At 43.3% G+C, this 22,940-nt stretch overlaps 1 protein-coding gene across 1 annotated transcript; it reads right to left on the bottom strand.

The window, feature by feature from the left end:
* Positions 1 to 22: 22 nt before the first annotated feature.
* On the bottom strand, positions 23 to 9,973 carry LOC136489367 (uncharacterized). The gene is made up of 5 exons (XM_066486026.1): positions 9,915 to 9,973; positions 3,152 to 6,265; positions 1,466 to 3,037; positions 650 to 722; positions 23 to 409 (listed from the first exon to the last, which is right to left on the bottom strand). The coding sequence occupies exons 1-5, from the start codon at positions 9,971 to 9,973 to the stop codon at positions 23 to 25; spliced, it is 5,205 nt and encodes a 1,734-aa protein (XP_066342123.1).
* Between the last annotated feature and the right edge of the window lie 12,967 nt (positions 9,974 to 22,940).

Here is a 22,940-nt window from a genome sequence, read left to right as displayed (position 1 = left end):
AACACTGAACGTGATGGACCCTCTAGTTTTCATTGGGCTGCAGAAGTGCAAGAGAAATGAATTCGGCCCAGCCCACCCCGTCCCGGCAGCGGTCACCACCAGCCTGGGGCATTGCCGGCGGATCCAGTGCCCGCCGTCGCAGATCCCGCCACTGCCAGGCGGCGGCGTCCGTTGCCTTCGACATCGATCTCCAGTTGGCGGTATCTGTGCTGGGAGTGCCGTGATCCATGGGACCGCGCCTTGCCACCCTAAGTAGCCGGTTGTCAGGTTGTGTTTCTTCCACGCGGAGGCGGCCAATCTGAGAGGCAATGGCGTTGGGATCTCTGGTCGGCGACGTCGAGGACCTCGTCCATTTCTGCGTAAGTGCCTTGCCGCACACTAGTCTCTTCTCATTGTAGTCTCGTAGGTCCTGTTTGGAATCGCGTACCGTGGGGAGTGAATTATTTTTCTGCTAATTTTCTATTAAATTCGTAGTACCAAAGTGGCATTCAATCGTAGCGGGTTCTCATCAGTGATTGTAGCCAATTCCGGATACTAAAAGCCGACAATGCTACGAGATGTGCGCATGTTTAGCTTTACCTTGAAGGTGTAGAACACCGTATCTTTAAGAACAGAGATTTTTCCTGAAAGTTTGATGTAGTAACATTACCTGTCCCAAACTTCTTGGGAAAAGAAACGGCACACACCATACATAGTTCTGCAGTTGAATCAGACTATCAGATCTGTCATGACACACAAGCCATCTTTCATGGATACGAAATAGTTTATCGGTGTACAATGGTGTAGCTGAAATACTAAGGACAACAACAATGCTGTGTGCTTATTAAAGTTTGATAAACGATCACCAAACCAAACTCTGAAAACACGGAAGCATCAGAATGACAGACCATAGGAGGGCCAAAAATTAAAGAACAAAAAGTCGAAGGTCAAATCGAAAGACATAAGGCACTTCAGTTCACACGCCAGGCAGTGAAGTCACAGGATCCTTAGCATTGATGCCTGTGCACTTTGCGTGGATGCTAGGGGTCAGCCTTGGACATTTCTATCAGTCCTGCCAAATTTTTTGAAAGAAGAATTAGCATAGCAAGACCATATAAACTTGCCTTTACCCAATTTGCCATCTCATAGATATATGACTGTCTAGACATAAACAATGGTCTGCAGGTAGCTAATAGTAGAGGACATATATAAAGGTGAATAGAAGTACCTGCTAAGGATGCATAGAACAATGAAGGCCATTTAAGTGATTGTCGAACCAAGGGGCCTGAAAGCAAGGAATAATAGCAGAAAACATCATAATTTTGACACATTATCACACATAAATGAAATGAAAAGGTACTCCACTAAACAAAGTACATCACTCATCAACTTAACAAACCATGAAAATGTCATCTATTTAAGGGGTGCAAAAAATTAAATCAACATATTTCTTCAACTGTTTGTGATAAGTAGAATATGTACTTACCTCCCATCCACATTGACAGTAACCTTCGGATTGGAATAGCGCGATGTGGCGGCAGCATTTTTCACAGCATGCACCGTCGCCATGGCACCTGCATCCACCTGTGAGAACTCAAGTAGCACATGGTCCAGGCTCGGCAAATGCTCAATGCCAGACACAACGCTAGATTCATTAACGAGAAGTCCCTCAAAACTCAGTTCAAGCACTTGGACCATCGGCAACGTGGACACAAATGCCACTGATGCTGAGTGGCATCGGATGCACAGTTTCTTAAGACTGTGAAACCCTCCATGAGGGAAAGTGACTTGCTTCCAATCCTGGGGCATTTGAGTAAAATCAAGAAATAATTCTAGTTCCCTTAAGCCAGCAATTTTACTGAGCTCACTAATAATGCTCGAGCTATTGGTGGCACACGACAATGTCTGCAACATTTTAATCCTCCCGATTGTGGGAGGTAACTTGGCACTGCCACAGAGCAAATGCATTAGTTTTTCCAGCCTGGCAATGCTGAAGGGCAGCTCTTTCACATTCGTGGATCTCACATCCAGTGTCTGCAGGCACCTTAACTCCCCAATAGTCTCTGGGATCTCACTGACATTAGTGCCTCTGAGGCTCAGGTACCTCAGACGCAGAAGCTTGTGCAAGCCATCGAGGCATACGGTCCTAACTTCACAGCCTTCGAGGTCCACAACACGCACCAGCCTCAGACCAGTCAAGAGAGGCGCGGTGCTGGCTGGACCAGTGACAATGATTGAGCGAAAATGGGATAAGTTATTTCGAGGCATGTTTCTATCTTTCTTGCTACTACTCTGCAGAGATAGCCGACAAATAGTGTGATATTTGTTTGCTATATGTTGGTGCTGGTCATTCACTACAGCAATAAAATTCTCTTCCCTGGATTTGTGAACAATGAAATCATGTATCACAGGGTGAACCATGCAACACTTTGGAATACCATGATGGTTCACATGTAACGGCAGCACCATGTTTCTGCTAATGAGCCCATCAAGGTAGCTTAATGCTGTTTCCTCCAAAGTTCCGTAGCCTGCATTATTGATGAATCCTTCAGCAATCCATAGCCTCATTAGGCGCTGTACGTCAACCTCCTGGTACTCAGGAAATATGCTTAGATACAGCATACATGTCTTGAGAATATTTGGTAGATCGTTGTAACTGAGATTGAACCTCTGCCACATATAATTTTCATCTGAACTTGATACCAATGACGTTGCACTAACATGGACTGATTGACGTTGCACTAACATGGCAGCTCTAACTATAGCAAGGGGCAGCCCTCCACACTTTTTCATGATTTCGGCAGAATTACCGTTAAAATGCTGATGAAAACCTTGTCCTTTACCAAAGAATTCGTTCAGAAACAGTTGTTCAGAGTCCGCATCATTAAGGAGGCCAACCTTGTAAATGCAGTTGCTAGAACCTAAAGAGCAATGCAATGCCAATGCGTCGTTCGTTGTTGTGATGATTATCCTACTACCAAGCTCATTCTCTGGAAAACAATACCGTATGATTTCCCAATGCTCCCTGCTCCACAGATCATCAACCATAATGACGTACCTGTTACGGAAAATAAGAAATGGTTACAGAGATGAAGCAAATTAGTACCAAATCAGTGTGAGGTTGTGAAGTATGAACCACACGGAGGTTTGTGAAAATTCAAATTAGGCATACCTCTTGTTCATCAGAAATGTTCTGAGTTTCCTTTTGAGCTGGTCAACGTCCCTGCTTTCTGATCTTTCTTGGTCCTTCATTTCTGGCAGCGGAAATATGCCCCGCAGAGACTTTACTATGCCCCCGAGAGTCTTTACCACATCAATCTTCTGTCCCATATATACAAAGGCACAGCAATCAAACTGCTCTTTAACCTGCTGGTACACAGCCTCGGAGAGCGTCGTTTTCCCAGAGCCGACCATCCCAACGATGGAAATGATCATGAATTTTGCCTTGGGACTGGAGTTCATGACCATCTCGATCACATCCTCCATCAGTCTGTTGTGGCCGACTAGTATACTGCGGTGTTTGTGGACCAATATATCTTGGGGCTCAAAGGGCAAGGGCCTCGGCACAACGTTGAAATCCTCATGAAGCAGCCGCCGGAGTTGACGAACACGCACCACGTGGTCGCTTATCTCATGGGAGATGGCATTCCTGGCAGGGAGGGTCATGAACCAGTCCGTGGCACGACCAAACCACGATCTGCTTCTTCTGCTGAGGGCGAAGCTGTCAGCCCAGTCCACAATGTCATTGGCGAGATCGCAGTAGATGTGGAACCATTTCCTGCTGAACTGCTCGTGCTCATAATACTGCATGAAGTGAAGTTCGTCAAGGAGGCTTGGAATGCAGGAGAACAGCTCGTGCTCATAACACATCATCAGCGCTTGAAGCTTTTGCCGCACGTGCTCCGCCACCATGCGGTGCGTGTCAATGTCCAGCTCTGTTCTCGTCCAGACCTCGTTCTGTGATTGTGGCCGTGCTGCCATTGACAGTTGTAGTGGAGGTAGAGTTGCAACCAAGTCTTTATTGCCTCGTGGTGTGTTGTGGGTGCAGTCTTCATGGGGCAGTTTTTCCTTAATGTAAGCTTGTTTTGGGACTTCGTGTTGTATTTCATTCAGGGCTTCTTCCTCCTGTTTATTTGAAGAATCTGGAGGGTCATATTGTTCCTTGACTTCATCCATGCTTATTTGAAGAATCTCCTCGGTCTGTGTCTGTCGCTGTGCCGCTGATGATGATTGTAGTGGAGTTGCAGCCAAGTCTTCATTGCCTGGTGGTGTGGTGTTCCTACTATCTTCTGCAGTCAGGTTTTCCGGAATGCCAGACTGTTTAGTTGAGTCTATGACTTGTATCTCATTCAGGACTTCTTTGCCCTGCTTATTTGAAGAATCTGGGGGGTCATATTGGTCCCCAACTTTGCCCACCCTTTTCACGTTGGGGCTTAGGCCACTAGGATGCTTGCTAATGGCATTCATGTACGCTGACTCTGCAGCTATCATGTCAGATTCTTCAGCATCAGTGTCTACTCCAATCCTTGCCATAACCTTTTTAAGCTTTGACAGGTGCTGGATACCATCTAGCATATCGATGTACTTCTCCCCTCTGCGGGCGTTGAAGCGTATCTTGAGCGTCTGAAGCTTGGACATTGCTTTTTCTGGAAATCTCAGCGACACCCCTATCAGGTTAAAACATTCAAGAGCTGGGAACAACGCCACTCTGTGGAAAGTGACGACGCCCCTATCAGGTTTCTCAACATACAAGGAGAGTACTGTAAGCAACGGTAACTTCCCGAGAAGATCCAGATCGTAGTTCCCCAATTCTCTGACAACAACTTCCAAAATACGGAGACTGGCGAGTTTTCCAATCCACCCGGGAAGCCTTGAAAAGCTACAAATAGGAGGCAGCAGCTCCAACACTTGGACGGCAGACATGGCTTTGCTGCTTACATCTTTTGGGAAGATAGGCTCAGTGGAAATAGCGGGACCTTGATGCAGATTTTTGTGCTTTATCTTCCTTCCAATTCGGACATTCTGCAGGTTTGAATGGTGTACAATATCCATTGGAACATCTGCCACTGCTGCATTTATTTCCAGTGTTTCCAAGTGCTTCAGACATTGCACCTGAACTGGCAATTCTACAGTGATGTTGCATCTGACCTTCAGGTATCTTAGTAGAAGCAGTTTATCAATTTCAGCAAGGGAAAACCTTTTGTCTCGTTCGTCACTCTGTACATGAAGGATCATGATTCGAACAACCTTGAACTCAACAAGTGAAGGTATGCAGTTCAAGAGTCCCATGAAAGCTAGTGATCGAACTTTCGACAGCCTGATACTTGTAGGTGTAGCTGCATATGTTGCACTGCCAAACTGGAGGGACAGCCGATGGGTCCTTTCAGTGAGTGCTACATTTGATTGAGAATAATCAATGATGGTGATGAAATTATCTTCCATGGACTTGCATGTAATAAATTCATATACCGTCGGATGCACTACATAGGACATCCTCTTGGAATGCAGGAGGGCATCGTTCTCTTCCTCTTCCACCTCTACAACCTGCACCTCTTTTTCTTTTTGGGCATCATCATATTTTCCTTCTTCCTTCTCCTTGCGATGTTGCTCCTTGCTACATTCAATATCCATCCGTTGTATCAGGCCTAAACTGACAAGAACATCAAAATAGCTGCCAGCAACTTTTGCAATGCTTTTCCCTTCTACTATGAAACCTTCGGCGATCCATTGCTTCACCAAATCTTCCTTTAGAATCAAATAGTTCTCAGGATACATACTAAGATACAGAAGACATGTCTTCAAATAATGAGGAAGACTACTGTAACACAGTTTCAGTACTTGGTTCAGACTCTCCGCAGAAGTTGGTCTACTTCTCAAATTGTTATCTAGGAACTTCTTTACACAATCCAATTGCTGTTTCATTTTTTCAATATCCAATTTCTGTTTTGTTTCTTGATGGCATGCCAACAGGCTAGCTATGCAAATAATAGCTAGGGGTAAGTGACCACATTTTATTGTGCTCTCTTCTGAATGAACATCCCATTGTTCTTGTTGAGGACATTCTTTTCCAGGACCAAAAACTCTACTGAAGAATAGTTCATTAGATTGTTTCTGACTGAGAGGTCCGATATCGATATCATACTTGTTATTACTGGAGCATACACGGGCAACGTCCTCAACTGTAGTAGTTATTATTATTCTGCTGCAATCCATACCATCTGGGAAAGCCCGTCTAACAACGTCCCATACTGATACAGCCCATAAGTCATCAATCACAATAAAATACCTGTCAAATAATTCATTACATGTTAGATATGCACTGTCAGACTAGTATTAACAAGAATAGTAAAAAGGAAAGAAAATACTCGAAAATTCAAGGGTGATTTGGATGTCAAACACACGTATGTATGTATGTTTTGTTTTAATTTGTGTTTTTGCCAGAACTTAGTATTTAGTCCCATATACTCCCTCTGTCCTCTAATATAGTATATTCTAGCAATCAAAATTTATACCCAAATATAAGGAGTTTGAGGGGATAGGACAATAGTTTGCATTAACTAGTTGCACAAATTTGGTAGGTATTATATCGTTATAAATTTGGTAGGTAGTATATCTTACTTGCTATTTATCAACCAATCCCAAATTAGGAAATCTAGCGAGGGCATATGCATTTTTTGTGTTGTTCCTTAATCTGTCCTAAAATCTCTAGAATAAACTATATTACACAAAGGGAGTATGTCTAATACTCGACGTCACATACAATGCATGTTTGAGAAACATGCATAGTTAACATTGTCAGTAGAATTTTTTTGATAGACATTTGTTTATGAAAACTTTTATGCATAATATGAACACATGACTTTTTCACTATTCAACTTATTCACGAAAAACTTGTTCAAAAAAGATTCTATTTTTCAAAAAATTAACAAACTACATATAAAAAAAATATAAGTTTTCACTGCTCAACATTAGAACAAGTTGGTCATCCATGTTCTTGAAATTTTTTTTTTGCATGCCAACTCGACCAACAAAGTTTTCTAGAAAACTTATCGAAAAACTATACTACCAAAAAATTTGATTAATGACTTTTCAAATAAGGTTTACAATTAACTTATTCTTATACGAATTTAGAAAAGATAATTGAACATTGTCAATATTATGTAAGAACAAACTGGTAGAATATGTGTGTAAGAGGGAAAAGTAAAAAAAATAAAAAATAAAAAGGATGAAAACAATAAAGTGAAGGAAAAAGTTGCCGTGCAGACCCAATCACGTGGGTAGTTGGCGTGCTAGGTAGAGGGACATCGCACATAGATGAATCTAAAAAGATCAAAATGGTTTCTTCAACAATGAAGGCATTGTGAACCTCGCTCCAACGATGTGCCTCGCTCGATGTTGCACACAATTTGAGCCTCTGCGGCATGACATGACCTTCCTTGGCGTCCTGCTACGATGCTCAATATCCTGCTCTCATCCAATTGTAGCACTCAGCCTCACACTACAACACTTGGCCTCTCGCCGATGGCTTGCTTTAGCGCTCAACAGAAAGTCACCTAATACCAGGCGATAGTGCCTAACGGTTAGCACCTGATAGCAGCGATAGGTGTCAAGGTGCCATTGGCACATTGTCGACCGTCAGGTACATCACAGAGGACAGCGCTTGGTGCCATCGGGAGGAGGACTCAAAACCTAGGACCTAGAACCCTAGGAAAACCCCACAACCACGTAACTTGTACTCCTATCGCCCTCTGATATATAAGGCTGGGCATGGGCTCCTGTAGAAGGGATCAGATCAATTGTGACCAAAAGAAAACCCTAGAGTAGATCAAACCGAAGAAGAACAAGCCAGGGCTTAGAGCCTTGGGTGTGCTCATCGTCGGAGCAACCAAATACTTATAACCGCAGCATATCGCTCCCCCTACATCTCTCTCTTTCTCCATTGTAAGAACTCAATTGAGCACTCTAACACGAAGAACACTGCTACTGGACGTAGGGCTTATATGCCTGAACCAAGATAAACCCCTTTGTTTTGAGTGCTTGTAACACCCTACGTCCAAAACTACTTATATTGCCTAGCCTCAAACATGAAATTGGCCTGCATACGCGTAGCACCTCGCTTACACTTTCGTTCTCACTTCATGTAAAATGGTTATCCTGGAGGTGCTACATTTGGAACAATAAGGGTTATAAAGCTGACCCTCACCCTCCTAAACTTCTAAGGTAGAACTAAACCCACCAACTACGACTCCTTATGTGCCACATGGGTCAACTTCACAACTACTACATGCGCACCTCGCTTACACTTTCATCCTCACTTCATGTAAAAGGGTTAGCCTAGAGGTGCTACATTTGGAATAACAAAGGTTATAAGCTAACCCTCACCCTCCTAAACTTCTAAGGTGGTACTAAACCCACCAACTATGACTCCTTTTATGCCACATGGGTCAACTTCACAACTACTACAGGCTACTAACGAGCTGGGTGTTACATTCACCCCCCTAAGGCCTGACGCCCTCGATATCTCACCACATACACAATAGATGTTCATGACCACCCTTTGGTACACCCTTCCACGGGCACATGCAGCAAGGATTAATGATCTGATACCATCTGTAACACCCCACGTCCAAAACTGCTTATATAGCCTAGCTCCGCACATGGAACGGGCCAGCATACGCGTAGAACCTCGTTTACACTTTCATCCTCACTTCATGTAAAAGGATTAACCTGGAGGTGCTACATTTGGAACAACAAGGGTTATAAGCTGGCCCTCACCCTCCTAAACTTCCAAGGTGGTACTAAACCCACCAACTACGACTCCGCTGTGCCACATGGGCCACATGGTCAACTTCACAACTACTACAGGCTACTAAAGGACTAGGGTGTTAACGTGCATAAGCCAATGGAGGCCCATGCATCAACCCACATCAAACAACTTGATTACAGCCGCGGAATCGAACCCACAAAAGTCGTCGCTGATGCCAACAAAACTATAACACCGGTATGCTTTGTAGCTCGTCCTCCTCTACCTTCAAAGGCTACCACACAAGCATCATCATAGACAACACCGTCGGCTGCCCCGCCTCAGGCTTTCAAGCGCCTATCCTCCGAGGATATGACATAGCAACTTTGCCTAGGTCTGTGCTTCAACTATGACAAGTAGTTTACACACAACCACAAGTGGAAGCACCTCTTCGACATCATGCTTGTCAACGACTTCAATGGTGACGAGGTCAATCCCAACCTCATGATGATGCTGGGCACCTATAACTCAGGTGTGCATGGTTTCCGCACCATTTTCTTGGCAGGTGCCATACTCGGGCATGGCGTGCGCATCCTCATCGACACTAGCACCACACACAACATCATAGATGTCAACTTTGCCTAGTTGGCAGGTCTCACAGAGTGGCACATCAACACCATGATACTCCTCGATAGAGGCAATGAGATTGCCTACCACGGAGCCTGCTTCAATGTGCCTCTACTCATTGACTCCAAGATGTTCTAGATCGATTCCCTCCTAGTGGACCTTAGCGTCAACATCGACATCATCCTCAGCATGCCATGGATGGCTAACCTCGGCAACATCCTCTGGAACTTTGTATATCCGTAGAAGTAGTTCCAGCGGGGAGAACGATCCGTCCACCTTCGCTAACGTCCTCAGTCGTCGAGCACTTTAGAACATGCTCGCCCTACCCGCCCTGGCGCAGGTCGTGCCAGCACCCCTACACCAGGCGTCCTAGCCGCGACCTTTTTCACCGACAGCAGTCGTGCTGCAACCAGAGTCGTGCCATCAAGAGACCACATCAGCCAAACACACTTGGCATTGTTTGCGCCCGCGCCACCGTCTTCGACCACATCCGCGAAGTAGTTCAGAAGGTGCATGAACTATGCACCATCACCACCACCATCATTGGCGATAGAGCTGCACTAACTTGTTCCCTTGATCAAGGGATCCTCTTCTTCGACGGGCACTTCTACCTCCCGACGGCATCACCGCTATTGCTGGACTTGCTCAACATTCTACTTATTGGACGGATGATGAACCTGCGACTCCTCATGGTGGGCTTCCATACTCCACTAACGATGTAGAGGTCACCTATACAGTTATATCTTCCCTACAAGCATCATAATGTCACGTAAGTGGCCCCATGATGTACTATCGTTGACAATGGTAAGCTTCTTCGATGGTGCCGACTGCCAATTCCTCTCACTAAGAACATCTACACCAACTTGCACCATGACTCAGGGAACCCACAAATCTGACCATCTCAATATGATACGGGAGAACGACCCTGACAACGACCCTGCCCTTGAGGATCACATTGATGTTATGCCGACGTGTAACAGGGTTCATCCTCCCAAGCGTCGACAACCAGGTACACAACTTGGAGAGGCCCCCTAGGGTCATGTAGATACTGTCCATAGATGCCATATTCATCTCCCTATCCTCACTGCTGCTCGAGAGGCACATGGACCAACATCAGCCACGGGGACACAAGTACTACATCTTCGACTACATCGACAGCTGTCAATACTGCTTTGAGTTTGTCATCGACCGTACACATGACAACATCATCAGTGCGGGCATCATGCTGGGTCATCTCATCATCCTCATCAGGGTATTACCCTTTGGTGGAGCTCTTCCCCCAAACGACCTAAACAACTAGACCATGATTCAGCGTTAGGACGCTTTGAGTGCAGAGGGGGGAGAGATGTCATAGGCCTAAGTACGAGTCATCGAGACGGGTCAAGCAAGCCGAGCGAGGCCTAGCATCGGGACCTACCCAGCTATGGCCTCGCCCTAGGCATGGCTAGGGGCGCGCGCAGCAAAGGGGGGCACCTTCATAGCCCAGCCGGCCCCCTCCCACCCGTAAGAGTCAGGTATAGATGGAAGTTAGAAATAGATTTGGGTAAGATTAAGAATAAATAGAGAGTTTGTTTAGAAAATAAGATTGGTTTGTTAGGAATGGAGAGTCCAAATCTTTGAGGACTCTTCTAGTTTGCTTGGGAGTCAAGTCCCCTAGGGACTATAAATATTGGGGGTCATGTAACCGTTTGGATCTTAAGCAAAATTGAGCGATTACTCTCCCCTCTACCCCTCTCCTTCTCTCCCTGCGCCTGCCCCTCCTCTCTACCCTAGCCGCCACCTTCCTCTCTCCCTACGCCTACTCCGCTAGCCACACCCCCAGCGAGGTTCATTATAGAGAGGGAGTTGTCTTCTTTATTTAGGAGATGATGTTTCTTTTAGGAGATCTGTTAAAAATATAGGTATAGGAGATGAGATGGGAGATATGCTGTAGCATATCTATCTCCTAAAATACTACTTTTTAGGTATAGGAGATGGAATAGAGTATCTAGTGGAAATACTCTATGGAAGCTTATTTCGTAGGGGAGGATATATATTGGATGAGAGGTTGGGCCATTGAGGTTCTGTATGCACGCGGGCACATAGATGCGATGCACCAACGAGAAGGGAGCCGAGTAGCTTGACCGGACCGAGCAGGCAAAGAGGGAGTGTGGGGTCACGGGCCCGATGGTGAAAAGAAAGTGAGAAAGAATTGTAAGCCGGCACCCAAGATGGTAAGTGGGCTTTGGTCCAATATAATTCAGATTTTGTTGAAAATGATGTCGGGTTGGATCCTATGCTAGAGTAGTTTTAGCACCAATATTCGCTACCGACTAGTTAAGAAATTGAGTTGTTTGCACACATGAACACAGGCACAAGAACACAACAGAAACGAGAAAGGGAAGGGAGTTCTTTATAATTTCTTTGTATTTGTTCTATACATGTACATATCTTGGATGATACTATTTAGCTCTCCATTCACCTCCTTTTGTAGAGGGAGAGAGAGGCTGATGTTGTTTATAGCTAGTCTCCTTGGAATTTCCCTCTCATAAATTGGCAACCATCAAAGTCACTTGTTCACCGTGACTATTGACTTTGATTTTATAACCCAGACGACAGCGAGTATTCCTCCCCAACCAACTTTTTCACCGTGTGTACGTAACTGTACATGTGGGCTGCACATGGACTAAATTTTCTTTTCCCTTTCCTTTATATTTGTTTTATTTTTATTAATTTTGTTTTCTATTTAATTGTTTTTCTTTTTCTTTCATTTGTATGTTTTTCTGTAGATTTCATAGCATTTTTTTATTCATAACCTTGTGTTGATATTAACTTGAGTATTTTTCTATGGCTATCCTTATAGTATTTATGGGGCATATTCTAAATTATCCTTATATTTTATTTATATTATTTATGAGATGCTCCATGATGTATTATGAGTTGTTCACATACTATTTTTGAGATGTTACATGATGTATCCTTGATTTTTTCATAGTATTAATGTACCATACATGGTGTATTTAAGTATTTTGCATCGTTAGTATAGTACCTGTGAGATGTCCTATGTATTTTTGTTTGTTCACAAAGTACCCATGAGATGTTCTATGGTGTATTTATGTTTGTTCTCAAAGTACTTGAATATATGAAATGCTTGATGATATATTGCAATTGTTTCCAAGTATCCATGAGGTGCCCTCTTTTTTCCTACCACCGGACAGGAATATTATGTAATATCATTCACCTGGCCCTGGAATTTTGTTTTCCTAACTATAGAATATTTTTGTTCAAAATTTAAAACATTTTTATTATGTAGGTGGAACAACCAAGAACATTGTCCCCACTTAATAACAGAAAATGTTTTACCTTTATAGGAAAAATGTTCTACAATGAAGCCTTATCTGAATATACCAAGTACGGTCTTGTTTGAAAGCATTTTATGGGCAATTGGAAATTAATTGGGTAGCTCGATTTGCATAGTACAACTTTTTTAGTTCAAAAGGTTACAATATGAGGTGACGTAAGCAATATTGCTTCATCTAGCATGCATATTTCTTTGTAGGGTTGTCAACAGAGAATCCCCCCTCTATGGATAGATCCCCATCCCCACCACCACGGGGAGAAAAATTCCCCGTCCCCGTCCATGTCCTCGCAAATGCTCATGGGGAAGCTTTTCCTCCCATCCCTATCCTCGCGCTAAGAATTTGTCCCTATGGGGACCCATCCTTGTTAGAAAATGCGATATTAGGAGTGCAAAAGCAAATTTATGGTGCAAAATCAATATAAATTGAACAAGCAAGATTTCATAGTACAATAAACATCTACTTTAGGGTTTACTTTGCTATTTATACTAGGACATGTGTTTAGTTTTGGTAGGGTTTTAACATGTCAAAGGACTAATTTAGAGTAAGAGCGAGTTCGCGGGGCGGGTGGGGGGGGACGGGGGACAGGGGATACTCGCCCATCCCTGTCTCCACAAATCCGACAACGGACAAAATTTTCCCCGGCCTGTTTCAACCCCTGTGGGGATTAAATTGCCCCATCCCCATACCCTAATCAGGGAATTCCCCACAGAGGATTAAGCATCGGATCCCCATTGCCATCTATCTCTATTTTTACGTAAGTGACGCTTCTCGCTCACAAAACATACCTGAGGCCTGTTTTGATTGGGGCCACTGATGACATAGGGAAAGAATAAGGGGGGACGAGTGGACATGTAACGACACCCTAGTTGGCTAGTTGTAGCCCCAAAACATTTGTGAATCAATATAGGGCTTGGGAAGAAGATTTGGAAGATGAAATGGCCAGCAAAGATCAAGCAGTTTCTCTGGAGAGTGGGACATAATAGCTTGGCAATGAAGCTGAATATCAAGAGGTGTGAATTGATCTAGACACCAGATGCCCGATCTGTTGGCGCCTCGACGAGGATGGGGTCCATTGCTTCCTCAAATGCAAGGCGGCCCGGGCGTGCTGGTGAGGATTGCAGTTAGAAGCGATCAGACTACACCTGCTGTAGGCTCGATCAGCGATCGAATTTGTCAATGACGTCTTGGCTCTGGATGCAGTCACTTGCCTCAAAGTGGTCATTCTCTTGTGGAAGCTATGGGATGCAAGAAACAAAGCAAATGCCGGTGATAGAGCTCTGTCAGACCAGGAGATATGCGGGACGGTGTCATGTGTGGTGGCAGATATCCAAGTTGATGGTAACAAGGGAGAGCAGCATAAGCACCGTGCTGCACCCCCAAGGCCGAAGGTGGGAACCGCCAAAAGATGATTATCTCAAGATGAATATTGATGGAGCATTCAGACAAGAGTCGGCAACAGGGGCCTGCGGCTTCATTATCAGGAATACCAGAGGTGATCCGGTGATGGCTGGTGCAGCAAATGCAATTCCTGTGAGGGATGCTTTGATGGGCGAAACAGTGGCATGCAAGTTTGCTTTGGAAGTTGTGGAGATGTATGGGATCTCAAGGATTGAGCTGGAGACCGACAGTGCTTTGTTGAGGGAGGCAATAACCACGAACGCCCGAGACTTAGCACCTGAAGGTGTCCTATTTATCAGCATACATGAGCTCCTCGCCGACCACTTTAGATGTGATAGTATTCGTAACATTCCACGCTCTTGTAATTCTATAGCACATGAAATTGCGAAGGTGGGTTTGAGTTGGGACCCGGGACAATCGGTTGTATGGTTGGACCCCCTCCTAGAGTTTGTAAACTCTAGTTGCTCGCGATTTGGCTGAGCATTTGGTTTTAATCACAGGGCCATAAGAGCCTGCTGAGTTAAAAAAAAATATGGAAACGGTTTTCATAGGATTTTTTTTATATATTTGTGTAAAGAGATCGTTCTCGACACATTAAACAAGCATAAGTTTTGTGAAAGTTTAAATTCAAAATAATTCTTAACTCTATGTTTTCAGCATATTGTTCTTGGATTTTTTTTTTCAAAAAATAAGGTCATATTTTAGTAAAACTTAAATGCCTCTCACTATGCCAAATTTCATAATCGCTGCCGGGTGGGACCTATCACTGCCGGCAGTGCCGGGAAAAACCTCATCACCGCTGGGAAAACCCCCCATCACTACCGGCAGTGCCCGGAAAAGCCTCATCACTGTAGGGGAAAATAAAAAATATATGTTTCTTAGGATTCCAAGTCGAGACCTCAACATTAACATCCTCTTGCCTGCACATACAATTGACCTATGCAAAACAAGTGACTATATAGCTGGCGCTATTCTTTTAACTACACAATTTTGAGTCTTAAATTGTATATTTGACACTCGAATTGATCCCAAATGAAAAAGTTGTTAATTGCAAGTTATAGATCTCGTCGAGTATTACAACTTTGACATTGACTTCATCGCCATTTGACATTGTTAATCATCTCAAATATGATCTGAGAATGTATATTGCATATTTACTTGTAAACCATCTCAAATCAAAAAGTTGTCAACTATAAGGTTTTAGATCTCTTTAAACTCTATAATTTTGATATAAAGTTTAACTTAATCCGATGCCATATGAAAAAAATTATGAATCTTTTTTTACAAAACAGGCTATCACTACCGGTTCGTGACTCTAACCGGCAGTGATAGTACCATGTCTATCACTGCAAGTTAGAGCCGCAAACCGGCAGTGATATTCCGGATCTGCTACAACTGCTGGTTGAAGCCATGAACCGGCATTGATACTGCCGGCTCCACAATAACCGGTAGTGATGGTCCGATAGTGATTGCATGTTCTGGCTTAGTGTCTAAAACAAGGGTGTTATCTTCCCATTTTTGTCATTAAAAAAAACCCTCTACGTCTACATTTAAACTATCCACTTCTTCCATTCTACAAGACAATTTATATTAACCCTTACTGGTTAAATTTATCCACCTCTATCATTGTTGAAGATAATATAATGTAACTTGCTAGATTGCTCGCATATACCATTATGAGAAATAAACTAAAATATCCCTAAAATCTAAATTACTAATGTAATATATTATAGAAATGATTTAATAACCATAAGAACACTACATATATTTCCAAATTACTTAGTTCTATCACTATTAAAATCAAAGTAAACTTAAGTGCTATGTTTTAGCATGTGAACCAATACATGCATAAATGAGTGATAAGTATTTTTTTGATAGTTTATCGATGTTAAAAATTCTCCCTTTACCAAATTATATACCAATTGAAGCTACTGCTTGTTTTAAATTATATTGAACCATATGATAAAAATTAAGTTTGGACTTTAAATATGTTTGTACATTTTGATTGAAACACTGTGATAATTTAATTGCAAGAACTCTACTATACGTACGTATAATTCTTTGATAAAATAAATTGAACATCTTGAGTGACATGTCATAGGCTAAAATGACTTTGTATGCCATTGTACTAATAGTATAGTTTGTGGCTTGAAAAATATTTTCTAAAGAAATATGAAATGAAAACTGTGAATAAGATACCCCACCCATCACAAAAGTAATGCATTTCTCACTTCCTCAAAAGTTAAATAATTTTAAGTTTGACCAAGTCTATATGAGAAAGTACTAACATTTATGATACCGAATAAGTGTCATTAGATTAATCATGGAATACATGTCCATAGTAAACATATTTGATGACATAAATGTTTATACTATTTTCTATATACTTAGTGGAACATAATAATAAGATTTGACTTAGTTCCAAACTTGAAGTGCACTCATTTTGTGACGGGGGGCGGGGGAGTATACAATAAACACTATGGTTTGAAATTAACATGTGGATTCAAAATTACAGCAGTTAATAAGATCAAAACATGAAAGCCAAAAAATGAATTGATGTTGGCATATGGACGATGCAGCAAAAGCTCATTTAACTTAAACTATGATTTAAATAAGCTAAATATATCTGACAACCCCGCGGATGTGCAATGAAAGGAATAGACGCACTTATAATAATCTATAAATTTTGCACAATTGAGTAGAGATTATAGAGTATCTAAAAATGGAAATTGTATTAGGAAATGAATAGAGAAATTTATAGTAATTAGTAAAGGTAATCAATATTATTAGTTATGGTAATTTATTTCAAGAATTGAGTTATTTAGATTTGTTCTGTAAACTTGGTTTGGTTGTTTGGTTAATTTGTAATAATTTGGTTTGATTCCTCTCTTTATTATTAGAGGATTAAGCTGTATATATTTCTTCCATTATCTAAAAAAGTTTATACATACTAAATGTAACATAAGACTTTTGATACTTAATGAAACATAAGACTTCTTGGAGCACAATTGATGGGCTAGTATATAGAAATGGAGATTAGGCAGTGTGCAAACCTCTTATTTCGTAGATGTGTCCTGATATCATGAATGAGGTTCGGCACCCTGTAGTCTCCTGGCGGTTCGTGCGGGCGGACTTGTGACAGTATGCTTCCAAGAATCATTCGTACATCAGGCTTTTTTGCCATCAGCACGAATGCCCTGCATGTTTCGGACTCTGTTTCCATTTCATGCCACAGTTTTTTGGCAAGCGTAGTCTTACCAACCCCTTGATCAACACCAAGAATGGATACAACCTTCAGTTGCTTGTCTTTGTCATCGCTCTTGGGCGCCACCAGCAAGCGAAGGTCCTTGATTCGGTCCTCTATGCCGACAGGCTCAGTTTCCGGATACACTAATCCAAGACAAAGCTCAGGCTCCGGATACACTGATCCAAGATGAAGACTTACTGCAGTATTTGAATCACGACTCTGATAATTTCCAAGATCGTAGCGGTCATGCCGTTTAACCGCATCCAGCATAAGAACCTCAAACTCTGAGATCTCAGCTTTTGCATCACGTGCATGCACTAGCCCGTCGAAGAAGTCCGCCATGTCATAGGAGATTTCACGCACATCCTTCATCCAGTAATTCACTGTGATGGGTGGGTCGTGTACCTCTGATAGCTTCTCCAGCTTTGTGTATATGCTGCCAACCACGTCGTCGTCTCTGAACTTCTGGATAATCGAGTTCTTCCCGTCTTCAGTTTGCAAGAGCTTGTCGAGCTTTCGGAAGAGGTATCCCATGGTACCCAACGATGCACTATCATCAGGGATTTCATGTTCCAACCTGTAATCAGAGGCCAGAGAACAGATCATGATGAGCATATTTGGCAATATATGCACGCATGTACGATGATGGAAATAATTTGCCAATGGGAATAAAGCGTCAGTAATTGAGATCGAGATTCACCTAAAGCATGAGGTGGACATGATGATTGTAGTGCGATGACTCGATCTGGAAGGCAAAGCAACCCGAGGCCAAGGTGCGCTGCGGAACTTCCAGTTCTCTTTCTTTTCTGTTGCATATATGCTAGTTGCTTAAAACTTAAGAGAGCCTTCTTGTTTGTACTATTAGTGACGTACTGATGCATACCTCTGAGAAGACAAGCCCCAACTGGGGCAATGGATCGCGCAGGCACGACTAGTAGACTGTATAAAATAAAGATACCGTAAAGGCAGTGTGGATCGCGCAGGCCAACAATGTTTTGGCCCTAACCCCTAAATAAGGGTCATATTGGAGGTTCATAGATCCTATAAATATGAGCTCATCTATATTTGTCTGAAGTTGTTTTAAAAAGAAATTGATATTTCTAAAATACATTATCTTAAATCAAAAGAATATATTATGAAACTTATTTTAACAATAAATCTAATAGCGTCAATGTCGTGTAAAGTTTTAGGTGTGTATCGATAGTGAATCTTGCCATGCACTTTTCTGCAAAATTTTGCTACTTTGAATATTGGAAACTTCCATCAAGAAACACTTTAGATTCCACGTCAGAGTAGGTCTACCGTGTTCTAACCTATCACAGGTACTAGGGATGCAAGTTCAAAATATTTTGGGTCATCGGGTCGACCCAAAAACTTAATCAAATGAACTAGAATGGCATTCATGTAATTTGATGGGAGAGATAAAATTGAACTAGAATGGCATTTCACCGTAATTAGTTAGCCGACCCAAAAAACACCATTGGGTACCCACTTGCATCCCTACTTAAAAGTATCATGCATACATTTTTAATTAAAACATTATATTGAAATTTCTTATCAAATAATTAAACATGTAGTAGTATTTTGTATACTAATTATAGTGCTTACTTTTTGTAGTTGGGTGTTCCTAACTCTAAATTTCTGGAGCTAGCGTTGAGGATACATCAAGAGTATCTGGCAGTGCCTTCTTCTTTTGATTTTGGCCTAAAAAATGTCTTGGAATCCAAATGCAATAATCCGCTGATAAAGTATCGTGTTCAGTGCATGTGCTATTGTTTTTTTGTAGTGTCAACGTGGCGAGAGAATCTCCCACCTATTCATTTCATTTGCATTGTGGCCCAACAGGCCCTTCGTGGTATCCAAACGTTTTTACAGTTGCTGTAAAAAGCTAGGAGCACTACACATTGCTGCTACACCACTCATCTATTATGACATGGTCTTTCCTCGGAAGTCTGTGATTCCATAGTTGTGCCTCATCACTTGTACATGAGACGAAGAGGTGTCTTAGAGTAGGTGCTACTGCATTTGTTTTTTCCAAGTTTTTTCCAAGTCAACTACGACAACGCCAATTGCTAGCACTAAACAATTCATGAAAACTTTCATGAAAGAAGGACAAAACCGTGCAAAAGTTGAAAAATATAAATTCGATACTAGCCCCCTACTAGCTCAGCCCTTCATCTATTGGTTGATACAGATCAAAGTCAACACTTGAGTGCACAAGTTGATTCTATATTAAATAATATGTCCAAGTGGGTTCACAAGCAGTTGAATAGGCCCTAGTTAAGACCGGAGGCTAGCGGATAGTTTAGTGTCCTTTGTTTCATTATATCTTTGTTGATTGCATGTAGGTAGGTTAGTGCCCTTTGTTTTTTAATATTATTGTTGATTGCATGTAGCAGGTACTATGGACATCCATGGTTTAGACAGGCGTGACTGACTTAGGGCACTCCCAATGCAAGAAACTATTAGTAGTTTCTATTGCATACGACATCGTACCAAGAAACTATTCTTCCCAGTGTAAGATTTTCTACAGTTCAGAACACAAGTAGTGATAGAAATCATGTTTCCTCTCCTAATGGGCTACGAGTGATTTCTTATCCATCGATAACCGTGAAGACCCGATTTCTTAGTTAGACCTGGTTTCTTGGATTTTTTTTCTCTCACCTCATTAAATCACTTGCCACATCAGCAAATTGCCTACGTGACAGTGCAATTAATATCTATAGAAACTACCATAGTTTCTGCACTGCGAAGGCACTCCTAATGCTAGAAACCATAGATAGTTTCTATGTCTATTTAATTTGGGTAGATATTACACGTAGAAACAAAATTCCCAATGAATTGTTTCTACAAAATGATATTTTGTCCAATCACATGTCTTCCTCCTCACTCATCTACCTTTCATATCTCTTCATGTCTTGGTTCCCGTGTAGACTTTGTTTCTTATTAAGAAACCATTTCCTCCTCTCTCTTCTTTAATTGCAGTGCCACATCATCATTCACTACTGGATTCAGGCGCTTTGCCGAGTGCCTGCGGCACTCGGCAAAGCCCTAAATACACTCGGCAAAGGCTTTGCCGAGTGCCGCAGCAGTCGACAAAGAACCCGTCGGCAAAGGTTTCTTTGCCGAGTGCCACATATCGGGCACTCGGCAAAAAAAAATCCGACGTCAACTCTGACGACCTCTTTGCCGAGTGCCACCTCAGCAGCACTCGACAAAGAATTTTTCTTTTTCTTTTTTGAAAATTCTTTGCCGAGTGCCATACTCTTGCACTCGGCAAAGAAATTTTCCCTTTAAAAAAAAATCTTTGCCGACTGCCATGGCTCTGGCACTCGGCAAAGTTGGGAAATTGGGTCTCTGCTTCCCAGCTTTGCCAAGTGCCATGGTCACGGCACTCGGCAAAGCCCTCTTTACCGAGTGTGGCACTCGGCAAAGAGGGGAAAAATGCTATTTTTTGGTTTTTTGCTTTCCATCAACACAAACAAAGAAATCACATATATATCAACACACAGCACATGATATATCACATACACATCCATATTCCATCACATACACATCCATAACCCATCACATACACATCCACCATCCATAATACATCACATACAAATCCATTGTCCATAATCCATCACATACATTCGCATCATCCATGACAATATCCATCACAATATATATATGTCTCTAGTAGTAGTCCAACATAAGGCTAAGTCTAACACAAGTCCATGCAACATGAAAAGAAATAAATAAACGGTACCTACTGCTAGCCGCCCCACCCAGAGTGTGAACTGCCACCTTGAGGAGGGCCAGTTGTCCACCCGGCCTGTGGAGAAGGGCCACCTTGCGGAGTCCGGTTCGAACCCGCCGACTGTTGCTGCACAAAAGAGAAGCGAATTCATGAGTATCTACAGGAGAACCGCACAAGCTAAAGGAATAAACAACCATATATACTCACCGGAGTCCCTACAGGAGGAGGAGGAGCCACAACTGGAGCGAGCAGCGACTGGGGCACGACCACACCTGGCAAGGCCTGAAGACTCGCCATGAAGCTGAACATGTCCTGCAGCCTCTGCGCCTCAGCCGCCCTCTGGGCTTGTACAGCCTCCATCTCCAGCCGATGGGCCTCTGCCTGGGCCGCTTGCTGGGCCTCCAACCTCCGCAAGTCGGCCTGCAACATTCCACCCGCAATGTTTAAACAATGCAAAGGCAAGGTAGATGTGTAAAAGCAATGAACGATGAATAAAACAGTACTAACCTGGAGTTCCATCATCTACTGCTGTGAGCTCTGTTGCCGAGAGCATATGGGGAGGGAGGAGGTCGTGCTCCTTGCTCGAATCTCGGTGAGGTTGGGAACAGAGGTGGAGTCGACTGTGCTGTCCGCCATCCAGTACCGGCCGTGCTGCTTCCCTCCTCCCATCCTCATCAGGAGGTCTGTGTCCAGGGGCTGGGTGGCCAGATCGAAGTCCTCCCCATGGCACTCGCAGGCCGCCGAGGTGTACTCGCTAAGCTTGTTGTGGACGCTCGCGTTGGTGTACGCCTCGGGCCCATCCGCCGGGTTGTAGGTGACTTCCGGGGCCGTCGCCTTGCCCTTGTGTGCCAGGGCGTACGCCATGAACTCGTTGCATTCCTGGCCTTGGTGCGCCTGGGACTGCGAGGAAAACACAAAGATGATTACAAGTAATGAGAATTGAGCGTTAGAATAAATAAATAAAGATGAAAACACAAAGAAGATTACCCATGTCTGGGCGTACGCGCTGAGGCTCCGGTTGCCTTGGTGGTGTGGCGCCCCACCCATCTGCAGGCGGCAGTCTCGACGGATGTTGTGCTTCTCCGCCCACTCCTCCGAGAGCCACCTGTCCACAATGGCCTCCCAGCAGAGGCGGTGCCTGGCGCACCAATCAGGACATTGCTGCATGCCATCAAGTTATTGATATGTCAGAAGATGAAATGAAGCCTACCTATTCTTCATGGAAGGAGTCAGTATTAATGTTTCGTACTTACCGAGAGGTACTGCTCCTTGGTGAGTGTCTTGGTCCTGGCATCGGCCTTCCTCACCACCTGACCAAGGACGTCGGCGCTGTAGTTGATGATGCACTGGAGCCGCGTCTCGTGGTACAGGTCTGAGAGTCGGGACCTACAGATCTTGTCCTACACTCGCGCTGCCCGGTCCTCAAACCCTTCGTCACACCTAAAGAAGTTCTGCATATAGACAACATGTATCATTTCATTATTTCAAGAACGACCAATGAATGCGTAGTATTGACCAATTTAGTGCGATGAAGACTCACCTAGAACTCGACCTTGATCCACGCCGCAATGGTGCCGAACTCGCTGTCCTCGGCAGCGTAGAAGTGGTCCCACATCTAGGGCGGTGAAGTCACCAAGGCGTAGGTGACCATGCTAGGGTAGTGCTGCCGAATCAGAAGGCCCAGGGTGCCATTGATGTGCCGGTCCGTTCCGGACACAACTTCCCAATTGCTGCAAGAGTCATTAAGAAGAATTGTTAGTCTCCAGTTCGATTTTCAACATGTCATATGAAATAGTAGTGAAATAATACTTACTTGTCGCCGCTGGGTCGAATCACCGGGCGCCGGTGAAGTGGGATCGGCTG

The sequence above is a fragment of the Miscanthus floridulus genome, chromosome 10 (assembly GCF_019320115.1).
Source record: "Miscanthus floridulus cultivar M001 chromosome 10, ASM1932011v1, whole genome shotgun sequence".
In the NCBI taxonomy this organism is placed as follows: domain Eukaryota; kingdom Viridiplantae; phylum Streptophyta; class Magnoliopsida; order Poales; family Poaceae; genus Miscanthus; species Miscanthus floridulus.
The sequence above is the reverse complement of the archived record's forward strand: the minus strand, read 5'-3'. Positions and strand labels throughout refer to the sequence as shown.

Coding starts and splice junctions, on each gene's coding strand:
- LOC136489367 (XM_066486026.1), bottom strand. CDS start 9,973: ATGCCGTCGGGAGGTAGAAGTGCCCGTCGAAGAAGAGGATCCCTTGAT. Junction 6,266..9,914: donor TCCCTTGATCAAGGGAACAA/GTTAGTGCAGCT, acceptor ATTATTTGACAG/GTATTTTATTGTGATTGATG. Junction 3,038..3,151: donor ACATTTCTGATGAACAAGAG/GTATGCCTAATT, acceptor TTTCCGTAACAG/GTACGTCATTATGGTTGATG.